The sequence below is a fragment of the Danio rerio genome, chromosome 2 (assembly GCF_052040795.2).
Source record: "Danio rerio strain M-AB ecotype USA chromosome 2, GRCz13ab, whole genome shotgun sequence".
NCBI classification, from domain to species: domain Eukaryota; kingdom Metazoa; phylum Chordata; class Actinopteri; order Cypriniformes; family Danionidae; genus Danio; species Danio rerio.
Window position 1 is genome coordinate 12,518,019 of NC_141022.1, and position 22,048 is coordinate 12,540,066.

At 39.5% G+C, this 22,048-nt stretch overlaps 1 protein-coding gene across 4 annotated transcripts in view; it reads left to right on the forward strand.

The window, feature by feature from the left end:
- Nucleotides 1-8,766, forward strand: part of greb1l (GREB1 like retinoic acid receptor coactivator) — a 147,663-nt gene extending 138,897 nt beyond the window's left edge. For 3 of the 4 annotated variants that reach the window (XM_087238429.1, XM_087238431.1, XM_087238430.1), the window contains 4 exons: nt 206-347; nt 1,538-1,738; nt 3,892-4,030; nt 5,674-8,766. In XM_087238429.1, coding sequence (XP_087094555.1) covers nt 206-347; nt 1,538-1,738; nt 3,892-4,030; nt 5,674-5,837 — 646 coding nt within the window. In that variant the 3' untranslated portion in view covers nt 5,838-8,766. 4 annotated transcript variants of the gene reach the window in all.
- The last annotated feature ends 13,282 nt before the right edge of the window (nt 8,767-22,048 follow it).

Below are 22,048 nucleotides of genomic sequence, written 5' to 3' on the forward strand. Positions count from 1 at the left end.
TAATCTATTTAATATATAATATGATTCATACAATGTAGCTAATTCCACAAATATACCCATGCAAGTTATGTTGTCTAAGGTTACATATTATATTTAACAATTAGGATTAAGTAGGAAGAACAACTCTTTTTTTGAGTATGCATGTATTATTATTATTGTTGTTTTTAAGTCTTAACAGTCTGGATGTGTGTTTTTGTACATGTAGGTTCACATGTGAAGAGGTGGACTTCAACCTGAGGGCAAACAGCAGTGGTCTTCTGCTCTGTCGCTTCAATCAATTCAGCATCATGAAGAAACACATTCCCATCGGAGGACATAAAGACTTCCTCATCAAACCCAAACTCATGGTGAGCTTCGTAGTTGACCTTCAGTATGCTAGTTTTACATCCAAAAAAGTAAAATTACAATATATGTTGATCGTGAAGGTCACACCAACAGTACTGCATAAGCTTTAGTCCCAGGGGTGGGGTGGGTTTTATGGGTTAGACATTTTGTGATTTTTGAAATGTGTTCTGGGTTTATACGAATTACTTATTTATTTGTTTGTTTTTTAATTATTTATTTTATGTGTGTTATTTAATTTGTTGAATTCTTTTTTGCAACAAAAAATAAATAAATAGAGATGATGTAATATTTGCTGTAATGCTGTGCAATGCAATGCAATGAATATCACAATAAAAACCTTTTAAAACAAAAAAAATATGTTGATGGTAAGTGCAGTTAGATAGTATGTTCACTAGTGGGCGCTACAGTAATGGTAATTTTTGTGCATGTTGAACATGAATTTTGTTTAAATTAAAGAACTAGAACTTTAGAAATGTATATATTTTTTTACAATTCACAGTGCTTTTGTACATTTATACAACAATTGCTAGTATTAAATGTTAATCAATATAATGCATTACACTATATATTACTGTAATTTATAAGTTAATGTTTATATTTATAATAATAATAAATATTATTATTATTATTATATAATTGTTTATATATATAATTGATATTTATATAATTACTAACTATTTAACATTTTATTTTTAATTAAATAAATTAATAATACATTTATTCAGCATTTACAATAAATATGTTTATATTTGGAATTCTATTTCAGATAAACATTTTTGAAAGATTTTTGTATGAACATGTGACAGTGAATGCTGGAGTAAACAGGGCAACAATAAACTTCATTTTAAAATGTAATAAATATTTTAAAAATTATGAAAAAAGTTTTTTTAGTGTAATTTGACAATTTCTCTACTGTATTTTTGGTCAAATAAATGGAGCCTTGGTTAGAAATAATTATTTAAATATTTATTTTAAAAAAGGAATTTCTTTCTAAAATATAAGACAAAATGACCACAAACATTTAGTATTTTTTATTTTTATTTTATTATTAAATTTAATTTTTTATTAATATATATCACATTCCATTTCATTTGTCACATTTCTGGAACTCTGAAAGCAGTGCTTGGTAAAGTGCAGTGTATTTGTAAAAGACAGCTCAAAAATAACCTCTTCCTCCTGTGTGTGCCTGCAGAGAATAGAGACGCCGGTGCGTGTGTGTGCGTCTCAATATGTGTGCGCTCCGGACAGTGAACAAACGTTGCTGTCTGCGCCAGCTCAGTTCCTGCTGGAGAAGTTTCTGCAGTCCTGTAGCCATCGGCTCTTTCCTCTGGCTCTCAGTAACAGTGCTAACCCTGTGTTGTCCATAGACAGCTACCTCAACCTTGGACCAGAGGTAAAAAGAAAAAAAAATACACACACACACACACACACACATATATATATATATATATATATATATATATATATTAGTAATTCCTCACATTTGTTATCACAAGTTCACAAAGTTACTAAATTAAATTACTGATTTCACTGGTTGGTGCATATTAGCATCATTATATCTGAGGTCATTATGTTTGTTAGCATCATAGACTGTAAAAGATATGGACGTAGTATTCGTGATGTCACTCATAGGTTTCTGAAGAACGCAAATGAAGCTACAAGTAGGCATGGCCAACGGTTGCCATTTGTTCGCACATCAAACAAGTGCAAAGAGGCGTAGCTACAGACACCTGCTAGCATTTTGCTTTGACGTATTTGGGAAAACAATACTTCATTACCTGCAACTCGTTTCTGTTTTGACTACATGTGTTTGGTTGTATACTATAGCAATAAAGTGTTTAGTTCTTTAAAAACACTGTTGTAATACATTGAGCCACTAAACCTTGTTCTTATCATACTCTTCTACCAGAGGAAAAAGCTAATTACTGCCAAACTCTTCAAATATAGCCAAGTAAGTGTACGCAAGGCCACTTATGAAATATAGGCATAACACTGTATGACAACACTTCAGATGACTGTTTTATAGCCTACAACTAATCAATCTGTCAGATTCTGGAGTGCATTACAGGTTTAAAGAAAATTATAAATAATAAATGATCTTAAATAAAGCAAATACATTTATAGAGATGGTATAAAAGTATATAATTTCACTCATCTGGGTAACAGAGTGTGGGAAATAATCTCAAAAGGCAATTGACTGTGTAAAGCCACATAAAGCAAAACAAAAACACAATGCATATGCCGAGTTCAACGGCTAATCAGCTGGAATTAGCTGAGGTGAAGTGTTGGCGACCAGAGACACCTTGCTGTCACTCAAGTGGCCACGCCCTTGATTATGCAAATAATATAACTTAATATAAACAAAACGCATGAGTTATAAAAAATTCACCCCCCTAAAAGTTGTCATGAAGGGTAATATTAGCTATATGAACCAAAATTATTTTTTGTAAGGCTGTAAACACCCTTTTTCTGCTGTAAAGTTGGCCATTTTACAGTGGGGTCAATAGAAATGTGCTCTATTATGGTGTCAAGACTAGTGGATTTTCGATGAATTGCAGTTTCAGTTACTTCTGTAGGCCTATTTGCTTCACAAGGGAGAGCCGATTGGTTAGTATGCACTGGTCATCATAATGCAACTTGCTTTGAAGTAACTGGGAATGTTTGAGACTTGCACACTGTAAAAGCCTTAGGGAACTATGAGGAAAACCCAATTCACTTGAAAAGAGTCGATTAATGTCAGTCAGAACATAAAAAGACAAAGAATGTTTTGTGTGGCTAACTAGCTAGTATACTAGCTAGCATACTGTATGACTGATCAAATGAATGTTCTAGACTGGTTTATAATTTGATGTTTATGACTTTTTGGATGTTAAAAGAAAATTATTTGTTTACATTTTAAGAAATGGCGATATTAATATATACAACAGACTATTTTATCACTTTGGATTCTGGCTAGTTTTACTGTAGAGTCCCTAAGAATCTTATGTGCCACGGATCATATGTATTATTTTTTTCATGACACAATGAATCAATGTAGGACCCTTTCATTTCTGTTTTCAGAGGCTAAATAATTACAATTTCAAAGAATAGTTCCCTCAACATCATCACTTTTTGATTCCCTAAAGGGATGGTTTTCCAAAAAATGAAACTTTTGTCCTCTTGTTCCAAACCTGTTTAATTGTCTTCAATTGAAAACAAAAGAAGATATTTTGAAGAATGTTGGAAAGTAGCGCCTCTTGACTTCTATAGTATTTCTTAGTTTCTACTATAGATGTCAATGGCTGTGGCTGTTCCAACATTCTTCAAAATATCTTCTTTGGTGTTCAACAGAAGAAAGAAACTCAAACAGGATTTTAAGATGAGTAAATGATGTCCAAAGATTCATTTTTGGGTGAACTCTCTTTAATAATGCTCCATTACTGGTAAGGAAATGACTGAGATATAGTGTTGACAGGTTATATTCATATTAACCATATTCATATTATTATTCATATTGGAGTAGTTGTTATAAATGTTTGATTTGTTGCGTTTTCTTTGCTTTTGCAGGTTCAGGTGTGTTATGTGAGCTCGCGACCTCATTCGGTGAATGTAGATCATCAAGGTGTCATTTTCAGTGGCCTGCTGCTCTACTTGTGTGACTCCTTTGTCGTTTCAAGCCTTCTAAAGAAATTCAACTTCCTCAAAGGTAAGGCCAGGTCTATCTAGAACGACTATCTAGAACAAATACCTAGACAGATAAACCATCTAGATAAACTAAATATAACTAACTAGACAAAACTATCTAGACACATATATTAACAAATATCTAGAAATATTACATCTAATCAAATCTTACTGACCTTAAACTTGTAAATGGTCGTGAATTCTTTATTGGGGATGCTCTGAATTTTTGGCTGTTGAAAGTTATCACCTGAAAATGGCATTTTTGGTTTTCGCGCAAAAGAGAGAAAAGTCTGAAAATATGAGGCGGAAAAAAGTTGATGCTGCACCACAGTGTTCAGCACGCTGGTTTCACTCTCCCTTCAGTCATAGTCAATGCACAGTGTACACTGTACAGAGCTTTGACACAGGATGTGGAAGTCACTGAGCTTTGAAACACATTCATTTCAATGCTCTATGCAAAGGCCTCTCAATTAATACACTGCCAGGACATTCCTATATAGTATACCTGTTCCAACTACTTGCAATAGTGCTACTGTTTTGTCATGGCAATACTTGTAACATGGCGCCTCTTTACTGTGAATAAAATGTGTTTATTTTATATCCCTTTTTTTTCATCTGTATAATCTTAATTATTAAGTTAAATCTAAAAAGTCTTACAAAATTATATTCATTCATTCATTAATTCATTCATTTTTCTTTCGGCTTAGTCAATTTATTAATATGGGGACGCCACAGCAGAATGAACCACCAACTTATCCAGCACAAGTTTTACGTATGGGATGCCCTTCCAGCTGCAACCCATCTCTGGAAAATATCCATACACACTCATTCACACTCACACACTACGGACAATTTAGCTTACCCAATTCACCTGTACCGCATGTCTTTGGACTGTGGGAGAAACCGAAGCACCCGGAGGAAACCCACGCAAATGCAGGGAGAACATGCAAACTCCACACAGAAAAGCCAACTGACCCAGCTGGGGCTCGAGTTCTGGCCTGGTCAGTTGGCATTTCTGTGTGGAGTTTGCATGTTCTCCCCATGTTTGCGTGGGTTTCCTCCAGATGCTTTGGTTTCCCTCACAGTACAAAGACATGCGGTATAAGTGAATTGAATAAACTAAATTTGAGTAGTGTATGTGTGTGAATGAGTATGTATGGATGTTTCCCAGTGCTGGGTTGCAGCTGGAAGGTCATCTGCTGTGTAAAACATAAGCTGGACATGTTGGTGGTTCATTCCGCTTTGTCAAACCCTGATTAATAAAGGGACTACGCCCAAAAAAAAATCAATGAATGAATAAAGTTGGCGGTTCATTCAGCTGTGGTAACCCCTGATAAATAAAGGGGAAATGAATAAACGAATGAATACACAGTACTTGAGGTTTTTGGCCAAGTTCGTTGAGAATTGTCGGTTTTGTTTTCCTTTTGGCAAAGAATTTTCATTTCAGTGCATCCCTAGTTTTTATTTATATTTATATTTTAGAACTGAAATAACGTCTAACCTAATAAAAAAATCATGGCAAATTAGGATTTGGTTGGTCTGAAACCCCTCTCCACTCAGACATTAATTATTAAGTTCATTAGAACCACCAGGAAAGTAATAGCACACCCAGCTCTGGACATTTTGATCCCATAAGAAGCTTTAAATGATGATCATTTCTTGCAGGCGCCACGCTGTGTGTGATCTGTCAGGACCGGAGCTCTCTGCGTCAGACTATTGTACGTCTGGAGCTGGAGGATGAGTGGCAATTTCGCCTGCGAGATGAGTTTCAAACGGCCAACTGCAGCGAGGACCGTCCGCTCTACTTCCTCACAGGACGACATATCTAATCTCCAAATTTCCATTTACCTTTAACTCTTTACCCCCAAACACACAAGACGTTTTTCAAGCTGAAAACTCTAGAGTTTCTGCCTCTGAAGAAAATATATTAAAGGCTCATTCACACTATGAGTTACTCACAGTGGCAAAGCGACCATTCATTTTAACAGAGAGTGAGCAACCTCCATCGGCTTGAGCAACAGTGACCGTTGGTGATCAGGTGGGCATGTCGAGCAATGCAACAAAGTTAAGAAACCTTCAACTTTATGCAAATGAGGAGCAACTTTCTGGAGCGACAGCCAATAGGACCACCAGTAGAGCTCGCATGATCTTCTCTGAGCTCGCTCAGAGGCCGGTTGTATTCTCCGTGCTATAAACCTACAAAGAGCTGCGTTTGCAGCAAATTGCCACCAAGAGCGACAGGCAGCTCCAAAGACACTGCTTGTGTGAATGAGGCATAAGACTTGAGATGCTACCTTGGATGAGGTTTGAGGATAGATACTCTGGAGTGTGTCCAAAAGAACAGATACTGTGCTGGATACAGCTGTTGTGCGTTTCAGTTTTTGTACGTTTTAGAAAAACATTGAGAACTTTTTGGTGATTTTGATTTTGTGTGTATTATCACGCAAGGACAATGCGAAGGACAGATATGTCCTTCTATATATCTCAGGGTTTTTTGTCTGAAGACAAAATGACTTACTACTGGTTTCCTTTCCTCTCCCCTGCTTCATTTACTTCTCACGCCATCCGAAAAAGACTGATGAACTCCTCAAGCCTCATTCACACTATGAGCGACTCGCAGTGGCAAAGCGACAAGCAACTTCTCATTTCAATGTAAAACTAGTGTGTCCTACACAAGCCACATCGACCCTTGGTGACCAGTTGGATAAAGTTGAGAATCGTTCAACGGAAAACAAGTGACTTCCGGCGACCTCCAACTACGCAAGTGGCATCTACCATTGGAGACCAGGTGGACAAAGTTGAGAATCGTTCAGCAGAGAACGAGTGACTTCTGGCAATCTCCATCTACGCAAGCGACATCAACCGTTGGCGACCAGGTAGACGTCACTCAGAGGCCGGTTGTATTCGTGCTGTAGCCTTACACAGACCTGCGTTAGCAGCAGGTAGCCACCCAGAGCAACAGACAGCTACAAAGTCGCTGCTAGTGTGAATGAGGCTTCGCCCTACAAGTGACTCGCAGAGGCAAAGCGACAAGCGATCATTCGTTTCAAAAGGAGAACGAGTGACTTTCGGCGACCTCCATCTACGCAAATGAAAGCGACCGTTAATGACCAGGTGGGCGTGCCATGCGATATGTCAAAGTTGAGAATCCTTCAACTTCATGCAAACGAAGAGCGACTTTCTTGAGCGACAGCCAATAGGAGCACAAGTGATCCTATTTCAGTTCCTTCAGAGGCCAGTTGTATTCTCCGTGCTGTTGACCCACACGGACCTGCATTTGCAGCAGGTCGCCACCCAAAGCAAAAAACAGTTACAAAGTCGCTGCTAGTGTAAACGAGGCATCACACTATGAGCGACTTTTATCTGCAAAGAAACAAGCGACTGCTCATTTCAAAGGAGAATGAGCAACTTCTTGGCAACCTCAATCTTAGCAAGCGACAGCAACCATTGACGAGCAGGTGTGCGTGTTGAGCTACTTTGTCACTGCTAGTGTTAATGAGGCATCACGCTGGAAGCTCACACAATGGCTGGTGATACTAGGTTTGTTGCGTTTCAGTAATACCAACATATGTCATAAAGGTTCCGATGTCTAAAAATCTTATAGTCTTTTATCTCGCCAAAGACATTACCTTACGCTAGCAAAACAAGTTCAGCATTTCAGTGAACCATAAAGTCAATTACTGATGTCAAAGTCTGCTATTTCCGATACAACTAATGATGTTTTTTATGATTGTAAATGTTAGATGATGCAAAGGTACTTTTATTTGAAGTAAGCATCTACTAGTCATCAGATTGCAGCTTTTTTTGAGGTAGCTGGGTACAGAGTTGCACACTGTAAATGCCTTAAGAAACTATGACATTAACATCAGAAGGGTCAATTAATTTCAGTCAAAACATTAAAGATGTTGCCTATTTTGTGTGGCTAACTAGCTAGTATGCTAGCTAGCATATATGTCTGATCAAATGAATGTTCTAGACAGATTTATCTTTTGGTGTTTATGACTTTTTGGATGTTAAAAGAAAAATCTTTGTTTACATTTTAAGAAATGGCGATATTAATATATACGACAGACTATTTTGTCACTTTGAATTCTGGCTAGTTTTACTGAAGAGTCACTTTGAACTGAATGTGTCACAGATCAGAGATGTTCTTTTATTTTTCCATGACACAATGAATCTACCTAGGACCCATTGGATTCTGTTTTTGGAGTGATTTATTTAAAAATTAGATGAATGGATCCCTTTTTTTAGGGATTGTTTTATTTATTAAACAAGCTTCTTGGGACTGATAATCATTGAAATAGGTCAAGTCCTTCAATTCATCGCCAAAACCTTTGCACACTTCCATCAAAACTAGTATGTACAGATGATGTATTAGAAATGTACGAATGTAAACAAGAAGCTGTACAAATAAATGCTTTACCAAATGGAGTGTTTAGTATGAGAGGCATCAGGTCCTGCGATGATACTGATTGTAACGATGAAGAAAGCCAAATACCCACTCGACAACCTTTAGAATGTGTCTCACTTGTAGATAATTTGATGTGCACATAAATTATGCAATTTGCTTCTCACAATCTTTGCATTTTGTTTCTGTCAGCTGTGAATATTCTCAACATATGTAGCACCAATCCATTTGAAATCGTCTACCTCATGATCTACTGGCCGACTGTGGTTCAGTGAACGTTTGATTTCAGATACATGTTCATTTTGCAGTTGAGATGATGAATGTAATAAAGTGTTATTAACAGCCGTAAAGTGTTGGAGTGATTCTTTCAGATATCAAAAATGTAGAAAACAATTGTGAAACCTTTACTTTTGCCATCATGTGAGGGTGGCTAAGGGTGCTTGTTGTTGACGGTTCAATTTAAATGACAAAATGGAATTTCAAAATGATATTGAGTTCTTTTACTTGAATTTGATTGGCTAAGTGTTGTTTCAAGAGAGCTAACACCAGTGCCGGGGACAGTCTGTCTTCAGTAGTGGGAATTTTCTAGTAAGCTTAATTAGTCTAGGTTACATCCCAGGAAGCAAAGTATTCTGGTCAAGATTTGTTATAAAAGCTGGCCCAGCAGGCATTCGTTCGGCACTGGCATTAAGCATGTGGGCCAAACATGGCCCAGGTTTGGCAGAGATGGCAGCACATAGGACTTGGGATCAAATGTAGTATTTGAACCAGATGTTAAAAATGTATATGCTTGGCCTATCGTGACCCACTTTTAAAATACATAATTAAATATTTTTTGATTAAAGTAAAAATTCTACCAATCAAATTTTGCTATGTGGGATTGGTACACCAGTAGGTGGCAAGAAACTACTCAAACCATTTCAGAAAGCCAATCATCTGAAACAGTATGTAAACAGGCAAATGAAATGCCAATGAGTTGGCAGCTTCAGTTTGCGCAGCTGATGCTCATTGCAATCAATTTGGCAATATAAGCACAGCGTGTGCAAAACTGAGCATCCTTTTTTAGCTGAAGAGACTTTCACCTCAACAGCTAAGGGGCAATCTTTATGGCGAAGGAACATAGAGGAAGGAGGATTACTTTAGTAACCGGCCGCAGCATTCCCCTTCGGGAGGGGATCTTCAATGTTATGAGGAAAAACTTCCACTATAGGGAAATGTATGGCAAACGCCATAATGATTGAACCTTACATTCGCATCAGATGAGAGGTTATGCCAGGCAAAAGAGAGCGTGAGCATACCTGCAACACCAGAGGCGCAGTCTTCCAACCTGTTCCCTGGCGCTTACTTATCCCACTTCAACAGAAGATTTACGGGTTTAGATATTTTTTTGGGAGTCGCGAATGCGTCTACATAATTTCTAGGAATTTAAATATGACAGTACGTTGGGAAGCGCGATAAGGAGGATTATGTGGAGGCCACCTGCTACCCATGAGGGGAAACCTGGTGGCAGAAGAGCATCTTATATTTATAGGCATATAAATATAAGATGGTTAGCGGTGAGGGAAGACGCAGTCCGCCTGTGAGGGGGGACTGCACCGTGGCTATATAAGCATTTGGGATCGCACACCAGTGGGCAGACCTACAATGTAACATGCCAGCACCTGACTCCTCTGCTGAGTCAGATGCTGGGGGCGACGGAGAAATCTCTGCAGGGTTTGTCAAGCGGGAAACTTTACTGACAGTGTGAAATAAGCGCATGTATCTTATGTATCTTATGTATGTTAGGGAGAATGCCACAGCATTAAGCCAGGGTGAGCCACAGCTTTTTATATAAAAACTGTATATAGTTATGAAGGGGCTGGGTCTGCCTCCTCTGGGGGCAGCACTTGCAGGCTCACTAACTAGTCCTTAAACGGTGTAGTAGGAACCTTAACCACGTATCTATGCCGGGGTCTCAGAACAACGTTAGAGTAGGCCGGCCCGAATTCCAGGCACTATTCACTGACCGAAAAGGCCTCCAGTAGATACTGAGTCAAGTGGTTTAAATGGATCTCGGCGCATGATCGTGAGAACAAGGGCAAGAGCCTAAGAGGGCATAAGAGGGGGCGGGGTGGATTAATTTGCCTAGCACCTCTGAGGGACCAGATAATGAGGTTATGCCTTCCCACGGTGCTGCCAGACACTGCGTCATGGTAAGCAGAGATGGAAGCCATATAAACTTTAAGTGTGGAGGGTGACAGCCTGCTCTGCAGCTTCTACTTGAAGGAAAGAAAGCACAACGCTGATCTGGCAAGTTCCGGGGTCTTCTCTGTGAGAGACGCACCCCTCAGTAAATAGACTCCACTTCAGGGCGTAGCCGCACCTCGTCAAGGGGGTCGTAGCCTGAGTGATGGTATTGACCACCGCAGTTGTTAGGTTACCTAAATCTTCCTCGTGTCTAACGACCACACATGGAGGTTCCAAAGATCTTGGCGAGGGTGCCAAATGGTGGCCTGTCTCTGAGAGAGTAGGTCCTCTTTCAAAGATCTGCCAGGGGAGGGCCCGGATATCCAGATATCCAGGTCTGGTTGGGCCAGAGAGGCGCAACTAGCAAGACCTGCTCCTCCTCCCTGACCTTGCACAGTAACTGCGTGAGCAGGCTCACTGAGGGAAACGCATATTTGCGCATGCCCCGAGGCCAGCTGTGGGCCAGTGCATCTGTGCCGAGAGAGCCCTTGGTCAGAGAAAAAAAAACACTGGCAATAAGCGTTTTTTTAGGGGAAGCAAACAGATCGATCTTGGCTTCCCCAAATCACATCCATATCAGCTGAACAGACACGGGTGTAGTCTCCTAAAAGCTGCCATGAGAGCTCGTCGACTGCTCAGTTGAGCTCACCTGGAATGTTAATAGCTCTCATCGTTTTCTGCCACGTATGACTCAAGAGGAGCAAACGGCGAGTATGCCGTGACATACAGCAGAGAGCAAGGAACACTACCAACACTAGGCAATACATATGCAAATGCAACTGGGTTCCTTTCCATAGGCCTGCAGCTGCATGCCTGCAACACACGGCCCCCCAGCCCGTGCTGGAAGCATCTGTTGAAACGACAATATGTCAATATGTCCCTTAGGCACTTTAGCCTGTAGGAACCAGGGGTTGTTCCAGGGGCTGAGGGTGCGGCGACACAGCGCAGTGACAGTCACCCGATGTGTGCTCGCATGCCATGCACATCTGGGGACTCGATCGTGAAGCCAGTGCTTAAGTGGTCTCATATGGAGTAATCCGAGTGGCGTGACATATGCCCCAGGAGACTGTAAAAGATTTCAGTTGGACCACTTTTTTGCTGTCAAATTATCTCAGACAGTTCAGCATTAGCTGAGCACCCTCTCTGGAGAGGCACTCTGTCATGCGTCATGGTGACCGAGTCCAGCTCCAGCCCAAGTTTGCTCTTTTCTCTGTTGACCTGAAACCCCAATAGGTCGAGGTGCGAGAGCAACTTCTCCCTTTGCATAATCAATTGCTACTGCGAGTTAGCTGAAATCAGCAGGTTGTCAAGATATTTGAGTATGCGGATGCCGAAGGGGCACTAGGGCACCCTCCACGAGCTTGGTGAAGACCCACGAAGACAGAGAGACCCCAAAGGGGAAGACTGTACTGCCAGGCTCGACCTTCAAACGCAGACCACATAAACTGACGGTGGGGTGAAAAAATGGAGACATGAAGTACGCGTCCTTCAGGTCTATTGCTGCAGACCAAGCCCAAGGACGAACGCACCACAGGATGCGCTTCTGCATAAGCCTTTTGAATGGCAGCTTGTGAAGACAGCAGTTCAAAACGCACAGATATAGGATTGGCCGTAGCCCATTGCTCTTTTGGGTACGATGAAGTAAGGCTGTAAAACCCGATCTCAATCTTGGCTGGAGGGTTCGGTTAGATTGCATTCTTTGCTAGGAGAACCGCAATCTTCTCTCGCAAGTAAGGGGCAATCACAGGGCTGACCCTGGTGAGATACACACCTGTGAACTTGGGAGGCCGTTTTGTGAATTGAATTGCGTAGCCGAGTCTGATCGTGCGTATGAGCCACCGCAAAGGGCTAGCCTGCACAAACAAGGCAAGCAGAGTCCTCGCTAATGGCTGCATCGCTACAATCTCTGATGTACCAGTAGTGGGGTAGCATGAAGTGGGAGTGCTGATCCGGGAAGCGCTGGGGTCCCGTGGAAGAGCTGGAGGCAAGAGATTCACTATCACCTAGCACCCAGACTCCGGAGGGGAGGCCTGGAGGTGTGAGAGAAAGGAGACTGTCCTCCCAGAGCTCGTGAGCCACTGGCGAAGTGCACCGATCCTGCAAGCTGGAAGGCATCGCATCCCAGACTGGCAGTATTCAGGCTGTCCGGGAAAGGAAAAAATGCTCTCTCTCTCTGAGGTTTGGTGGCGTTTTTTAAGTGCCGGTGGATGAAAAGCCCGGTCCCCCACCGGGGAGAGAGCTCAGTAGCGCTTTGTGGCCCGTTTTACCATACTTTACTGTGCCCTGGGGTGCCGGTTGCCTGCGAGGTGCTCGGCACTGGTGCATGACCAGAGGCGGTTTTACCATACTTTACTGTGCCCTGGGGTGCCGGTTGCCTGCGAGGTGCTCGGCACTGGTGCATGACCAGAGGCGCTGGCGGGGCGTAGCAGCTCTCATAAACTCAGCCCATTGTATCCGACTGCACCGCTGTGAATTCCTGGGTATCCACTGACAGTGTCGCCGAACAGGCCAGTTCGGGGTTATGAGAAAATGAAAAGTAGCTTTTTTTCTAGAGCGACATGTCTAATAACTATACCATTATTTTGTCATAAGAACAATAATGTTTAATATATAATGATCAATAATAATAATATAATTGTGCCTGCAGTTGCAGCAGCATGGTACAGCAGCAAAGTTTCTTGATTATTACGCTAGAATGAAAATGGAGGCTTTCACAGAGGAGCAAATTTTATTTGCAGATTTATTCAACATTAGTCAGGAAAGCATTGGTCAATCGGGTTCATACAGATAATCCAGAAGTCATTGTCAAGGAACAGGCAAATGGTCAAAACCGCAGAATGGTAGGATAAACTAGGAACAAGGCTAGAAGTAGATAACATAAAAACATAAAACATAAAAACATAAAACGTAAAAAAATGCTACCTAATGTTACAGGTTCGTTTAAACTAACAAAACAAATAAACAACACTCAGCAATGTGTGTGAGCAAATGTGGTGTATAAATAGTCAGTGTAATGAGTCCTTGAGCAGCTTCAGCTGTGAGTGTTTGCAATCAGAGAGATTAGGTGTGTGTGCGGTGTATGCTGGGATTTGTAGTCCATTGGTTTTACCATACTTTACTGTGCCCTGGGGTGCCGGTTGCCTGCGAGGTGCTCGGCACTGGTGCATGACCAGAGGCGCTGGCGGGGCGTAGCAGCTCTCATAAACTCAGCCCATTGTATCCGACTGCACCGCTGTGAATTCCTGGGTATCCACTGACAGTGTCGCCGAACAGGCCAGTTCGGGGTTATGAGGGAGTCAAGAAAGTGAACCTTGCTGACCTTGAGGTGGCACTCGTGAACCACTATTGTGGCAATCGTGAGGTGCCTGGAGCTCAGTCGGGTGCAGTGAGGGGCTTGTAACAAGCCTGGGTCAGAACCACTCTCGTGCACCTGGGCCAGCATGTAAGCATAAACCCTAGCATGCAGGGTGGAAGCAGCCTGGCCCGCGGCTGTGTGGGCTCTGGCTCCGAGAGAGGCAGTAAACTGACACGCCCTGGACGGGTTTGACTTCAGCAGAAAGAGGCACCAAGCGGGCCCACAATGGCACTCTCAATCTGGGGAATCGACTCGTATACCTGGCTGCTCTACCATTAAGGGTGGTGAAGGCAGAGCCGCACGCAGATCAGGCAGAGAAAGGTGCCCTCCAAGACTACGTGAGCCCACTGTGCACTTCCTGGAAGAAAGGGATGGGAGGCTAGAAGGTCTTGCCTTTTTAGTCCTCCACATACACTCATCTAGTCAGTCTGGCTGCGGGGCTGGGGGATAAACCATCTCCAGGCCCGCAGCCGAAGCAGCAGAAATCTTGAAAAAGACGCGCTGCAGGACCGTGTTGCTCTTTTAGCAAAATTAGAAACAATAAAAACTGCTTTCGAGGACCGGATCCAAAGAACGCCAGGCAAGGGAGAAGCCCAGGTCAACCGTCTGCCAATGCGTGTCACACACTCTGGACCGGGTGACCGCCCTTGTTCACTTTCTGTAGTACAACTTGAGGAACCCTCATTGACTTTCAGAAGCTTTGTGAAAGACTCTGAAGTAAAAAAGAATGCTCAGCTTTGCACGCACTGTGCTTTTATTGTCAAATTGATTGCAACGAGCATCAGCTGCGCAAGCTGAAGCTGCCAACTCATTGGCATTTTATTGGCCCTTTTACATACTCTTTCAGATGATTGGCTTTCTGAACGAAATCCCCATAGTGGAAGTTTTTCCACGTAGCTTTGAAGTTCCCCTCCGAAGGAAACCATGTTTACATGTGAACATTGGTGGTCATGAATTAACTACAACAACAATGTTTTTTGTATAATAACTATGGTCATTTTTTTAATTAATAATTTATAATAACTATGGTAAATTTTTATAACTTACCCATGGTTAAGGGGTTGCTTAGCTGTTTTTTTTTTCCACAGGATGGCAATAAAATCATTAATTGTTCAATACAAAATATTGATACTAAGGTTTTTTTTTTTTTAAGGCAGATTTCTTTATTTAGCAACAAATTTAATTAAAAAAATTGTGTAGCAGAGCTATATGGACCTTGTCTCAATTGGTATACAATTATAAAACACTGCTTTTTTTTTTATGGGCAAAATTTTTAACTTTTAAAGTTCAGCCAATCTTCCGGTCTGGCAGAAATATTTCTAGCTTAGCACAGATCATTAAAGCAAATTAGACCATTAGCATTTCACTCAAAAATTTACAAAAAATTGTTTCAATAATGTTTGTATTCAAAGCTTGATTCTCTGTAGTTCCATCATGTACTAAGACTGACAGAAAATGAAAAGTAGCTTTTTTTCTAGAGCGACATGTCTAATATACCATTATTTTGTCATAAGAACAATAATGTTTAATATATAATGATCAATAATAATAATATAATTGTGCCTGCAGTTGCAGCAGCATGGTACAGCAGCAAAGTTTCTTGATTATTACGCTAGAATGAAAATGGAGGCTTTCACAGAGGAGCAAATTTTATTTGCAGATTTATTCAACATTAGTCAGGAAAGCATTGGTCAATCGGGTTCATACAGATAATCCGGAAGTCATTGTCAAGGAACAGGCAAATGGTCAAAACCGCAGAATGGTAGGATAAACTAGGAACAAGGCTAGAAGTAGATAACATAAAAACATAAAACATAAAAACATAAAACGTAAAAAAATGCTACCTAAAGTTAAAGGTTCGTTTAAACTAACAAAACAAATAAACAACACTCAGCAATGTGTGTGAGCAAATGTGGTGTATAAATAGTCAGTGTAATGAGTCCTTGAGCAGCTTCAGCTGTGAGTGTTTGCAATCAGAGAGATTAGGTGTGTGTGCGGTGTATGCTGGGATTTGTAGTCCATTTGGTGGCTTGAAGTTGTAGTTCTCTGACTGTAACAGAAAACATAACTCCTGGACACAGGGCCACCCCAATATGATTTTGCTGTTGATATTATTAAATTAAATGTACTTATGTAAATTCTAATGTTTCTATAAATAAATAAATAAAAACGCAGCTACTAAATTATTGTTGGTGCCACTGACTTAGCTGAATGACTGCCCCTCTCCCTCCCCCAGTGGCAGATTTAGGCATGGGCACGGAGGAGACGGTGCAAAAACATTAAAAAAAATAAAAATAAATCCCCTAAATGCATTGGGATACGATTTACTTTATGCAAGTGTATTAACTTTTTGTGAGTGGCAATAAAGATGTTAGGGGTCGTTCACAGTTGGCATCTTTTGCAAGCGTTCTCTATGTGCAACCGAAACAATGCTGGTGAAAGCAAACTGACACATGTGCACAGAGAACCATTCCCGTGCGCCTCACGTGCTCCTGTGTGAATCCCTGTGTGAAACCGGAGTAACAGCCTTTTGTGCAGAGGTGTCGGCATGCAGGTAGTTTTGAAAGTCGACAAAACTTGAGTTTAAATAATAAGATGATGTTACTTTTATTGAGCATGGCTATAAGGCAGAAAACAGGAATAAAGAGTCAGGGAGGTAAGACTTCATAACATTAATTCTCGGCCATGAGTCAGGTCTAAGAGCACAGATAATTTTATAAAACATTTTTATTTTTTGTATAGAATTGTCATAATATTCATGCAAAAGATTTCTTAAGTGATCTTGGCATATCACTCCGGTTGTTACATTGTTTTCAGTAACATTTAGGATTTATTTCTGTTATTTATTTAGAATAATAATTGTATAATAATGTTAATAATTGTATTTATTTAGAATAAATATAAACAAATTGATATGTTTATTGAAAAATAAATCTAACAATTTGAGAGGTTGGGGGTGTATGGGGTGGTTTGCCCAGGGTGTCATTTAAACTAGAACCGCCACTGCGGGCCTCCTCGATCGTCTTTGATAGCACGCATACATCTTCAATAGACAGCAATAGCAGTTTAATATTTACCTTAGGGTACATTAATAGAAGAAGCTGCATTAATAATATTGTGGCTCAAAAAGAAATATGGATAAATTATAGCATAGGGTCTATATAGTGAGTGTGTGTATATAGTAATGCCTTTTGTTCAGTTTGTTCAACTGTTTGTTTTATTAATTCATTTATTAATTTTCATTAATTATAGACATGGGTTATACTGTATGCGGTACAATAAAGGTATGTGAAAAATAAATAAATATATGTATGAAAAGTGTTTTTAAACTAAATACAAATTTGGTTTGCACATGTACTTGCTGAATTATTTCAATGAATAAATAGCAATATTTCAAGAGTAATTATCTAAATGAATTAAAACCACATTATTTTGTTTACCAGAAACAATTTTCAACATTACATTCAATTCATTAATTTTTGTGTGCCGCCCTAAGATTTGGTGTGGCCTCTTCTGGCCACCCCTAAGAAAATTTTCTGGGGGCACCACTGCCTAGACATCAGTCTAGGAAAACAGCAAACGTTTCATTTTCCCTAGTACACAATGTAACTACCAAGATAGCAAAGAATTCTGGCCCAGATTTGGCATGAAACTACCACAGCAGGCATTCATCCGGCACTGCCATACAGCATGTGGCCAGACATGTCCTGGGTTTGGCAGAGGTGGCACCGTCTTTAAGGCGGCACACAAGACATGGGCCAGAAGTCAACTGTAGTATTTCACCCGGATGTTTAAAAACTGATTTGTGGGCCATGTAAGTTTGACCCATATTTAAATTACATTTTATTTTTGAATAAAGAATTAACTTAGCTGAGACTTGCCCAGATAAGGTCCGTTTTAGACCTTGTCTGGAAGCCAGACTTGGTCCAGTCATGAACCGCCATTCACAGAAGCATCTGGGCTAAGCAAAGGTTGATTTTGTGGGCCAGAGCAAGGCCAATGAAATTTTTGCTATGTGGGTACAGAACAGTCCAGCTTTAAATAGGAACATCTGAGAACTCTTTGGTCATTTTTGAGCAAGAGGCTAATGATCTAATCCAATTTGATGGTCAGCAGTTGGGAATTTTATTTTTTTTTAAACAAAACAAGTAAACTCTGCCTTTAATCATTTAAAATTTCTCTAATCAAAGTGTCAAAAATGGATGTTGCTCAAATTCCCACCATGCTCATCTAGAACTGTTGGATATTCACAATAGAGAACATAGCTTATACACTGCAATTCAACACTGTACACACAGACTAATGTTTTTTTTTTTTTTTTTACGTAATGATGAGAGGTTCCATAAACAGTGAGTGTTATTTGATGAGTCCAACCATCAATCATCAACCAGTAATGAACCTTGCATACAGTCCCCTCTGTCCTATATATTTCAGTATAAAATCAGATCACAGTTCAGCCAAAGAATTAAAGTGAACTTTAGCCCTATTAAAGCAGAGTGACACATTATCAGTCCACTCTGGTTATCCAGGAAATCCTCTTAATGCGTGCCAAGGGTGAAAGCTTGTGGGAGTTTTCTGTGTTTCTAGATTGAAGTGTAAAGTGCTCAGTCCAAAATAAATCTGGCACTCAGGTTTTTTTTTTTTTTTTTTTTTTGTGATGCTTTAGTACATCCTATTAAAGTCTGAAGAGCCTATGGCCTACTTACATGCCCAAACAGACACAAATTCACAGTTTGGTACATCTGAGATGCAGGAAAAGCATGGATCCATCTTGAGTTGTATCAATGGTTCAGGCTGGTGGTGGTGGTGTAATAGTCAAACCATTTGAGCACAGCCTACCTGACTATTGTTGCTGACCATGTCTAGTGTACCCATGTACTGATGGCTACGGGAGATTCACAGTGCATGCTGCTATCATGTCAATATGAACCAAAATCTCTGAGGCATATTTCCAGTTTTGCCAGTTCTGAAGGCAAAAGGGAGTCCAACCCAGTACTAGTGAAGTGTATAGTGAAATAATCAATAATGGCTGATAAAAACAAATTGAGAAATTAAAAATAATAATTCCTTTAATATTTACTCACCCTTGCGTCATTCCAAACCCCTGAGATTTTTGAGATCTTCAGAACACAAATAATGATATTTTAAATGAGACCTCCATAGACAGCAGTGGTCCTGAGACATTCCAGAAAGTCCAGAAAAGGAGTCAAAACATTTGTGATCAAAAGTGTTCTTGGAGCTTTGTATGATTAGACAAAAGGTCAAAAACTTTCCATCTACATTTTTTTTAATTTTAGAATTGAGTTTATTTCAGAAATACATTTTATTTTTGACCAGTTACTCTGAAAAAGTTTATTTTATAATTATTAATAAATAAAAATAAATAATTAATAAAAAAAAGAAAGTACACTGTAAAAATTATATGATCAGTTAGCCATGACAGCATATGTTTTTAGTTCACAGTAACTTATTAAACTAAATTAATCATGTTCTAACTTAATTTTATAAGTCAGGCAAGCTATTTTAGATTAGTTTTACATAATATTAGTTCAAATGACTCGTGAGGTTCTCTTTCTTCAGCTTACTTACAGCTTACAACCATGATTTTTTTTTACAGTTTTTAAAGGACAGAAATTTGGTATTGACGGATATCACTTTGAAGGCACAAGAGAGCAGTAGGCAAATATCTTTACATATGAAAAAATTTTAAATATTAAGGATATATATATATAGGATATAATAAGAATATATATATATATATATATATATATATATATATATATATATATATATATATATATATATATATATATATATATATATATATATGATATAAATATAAAGGATTAAAATATTACAAAACAAATTATTTTCTAGCCTACATAAATATGAAAAACCACTGCTTTTATGCCTTCTTCATCTCGGGAGGCTTTTTCAGTTCATTCATAACAATTTGCTTTTGTATAATGTTATTATTATTAGCAGTATTATTTATTATATCCATATTTATATTTGTTTTATTAAAAACAAGCTTAGATTTGCCCACCTGTCAGGTTTAGACCATATGGGGCACAGCATGTGTTTTAGGATATAACTCATTATATAGCACATTTTGCTATTATTATTCATTTATTCGTTTGCTGGAAATTAGAACTGAATTTAGAAATAGTTTTGAAACGAATATTTGCGCTTAACAAACAAAAGTATTTATTTATAGACTAATTGATGTCTGTGCATAAAGGTTTCACTATCCAAGAGCGAAAGTGATCCATTATCTCTCATTCTCACGCAGTAGATGCTCTGTTTAACAGTTTTCTGTTAAAAAAACTGTTAACTGTTAACTGTTTGCTTGTGAAATGCTCATTTTTTCCACTTAGACTTACTTTGCGTCCTGTAAATAGCGAATGCGCTCTTGGCGTGACGCAGCTGACTCTTAAAGGGAATGGGAGATGAGACTCTAATTGGTTTATTCTTAAAAACACACCTATAACTCATTAAGAAAATAAGCGCAAGGCAGATTTCCCATCCTTAAATTAGCAAAAACGCGTCCTGACACGCCCTGAAAGCATTTGCGCCCTGCGTTTTGCGCTTTGCGCATGGACCGTCAAAATAGAGCCCATAATGTTTTATAACTCTGATTAACGTAAAGAAACTGCCCCTTTTAAGCTTTTATCCAAATTGTGTCATTTTGGTGACTGTTGCTTCCAACTCAAACGAGATTGTGCTCCTATGCCTCTCTAAAAAAGAGAAAGGAGCTACAAAGATCTATGCATTAGCATAGCGGCAAATTAAAAAACAAGACTAACATTATCTCTGTGAAAAACTGAAAATGGCAAAAAAAAAAAAAAAAAAAAAAACAGTGGCTCAGAAGAAGATTGTCTATATCACACCGAATGAGCATTTACCTTCCAAAAACACCTGCACCGCACTGCCTTGTTGTTGACAAGAAAAAAAATAAGTGCGGTGCACTTTTTATGCCGCTAGGTAATGACTAAATCAGCTGTGTATTGTGTGCGAGTGTTGCTGTTGATGTTGTTATAATTGTAATATTTATTAATATTGTGATATTCAAGATCTGTAAAGTCATACAGGTTTGTGTAACTCTAAATAGTAACCACTAATCTCTCCTCCATCTTTAAAAGTCTCCTTAGTTGTCTTGATGACAGAAACACTGCAATGATCTCAACTGAAAACCCCACCTGTGCTTTCATTTGATTGAAGAATGAAAAAGATACGACTGACATAACGCGGTTTTTCCGCTCAGAGTTGACTTATTTCCAACTGCGAGGGAAGCCTGCAACGACAAAAACATGAGGCAAATAGGGCGCATAAGCCCTAAAAAAGATGCGACATAACGCGTTTTTTCCACTAAGACTTTTTTCAACTGCAAGTGCACAGCGTGCAACCGCAAAAATGTGAGGTGCAGTAGGTGGTTAAAACGCAAGGCAAATAGGGTGCATAAGCAGCGCCCAAGATGCTTGTGGCCGTCAGGGGTGATCACACAGAACAAGCATTTACATTCTAAAAACATGTGGGGCACTGCACTGTCTTTTTGTTGACAACAAAAAAGAAGTGCAGTGCTGTGGGCTTTTTATGTCACTAGGCAACGACTGAATCAGCTGTGTATTGTGTGCGTGTGTTGCTGTTGATGTTGTTATAATTGTAATATTTAATAATATTGTAATATTCAAGATTTAAGAGTCATACAGCTTCAGATAACTCAAAACAGCAACCACTAGTCTCTCCTCTACCTTCAAAAGTCTCCATAGTTGTCTTAACAACACAAACACTGCTGTCACCTCAACTGAAAACTCTGCCTCTGCATTCATTTAAATGGAGAATGAAACAGACGCAACTGACGTAACACGCTTTTTCTGCTCAGAGTTGACTTTTTTTTAACTGCAAGTGCACAGCACGCAATGGCAAAAACGTGAGGTGTGTTGGGCATATAAGCAGCGCGCAAAACGCTTGTGGCCGTTTGTAAATCATTCCAAAAAGACGCCTCTCAACACAAAAAGCATGTTCAGTGTGATCAGCCCCAACAAACCATT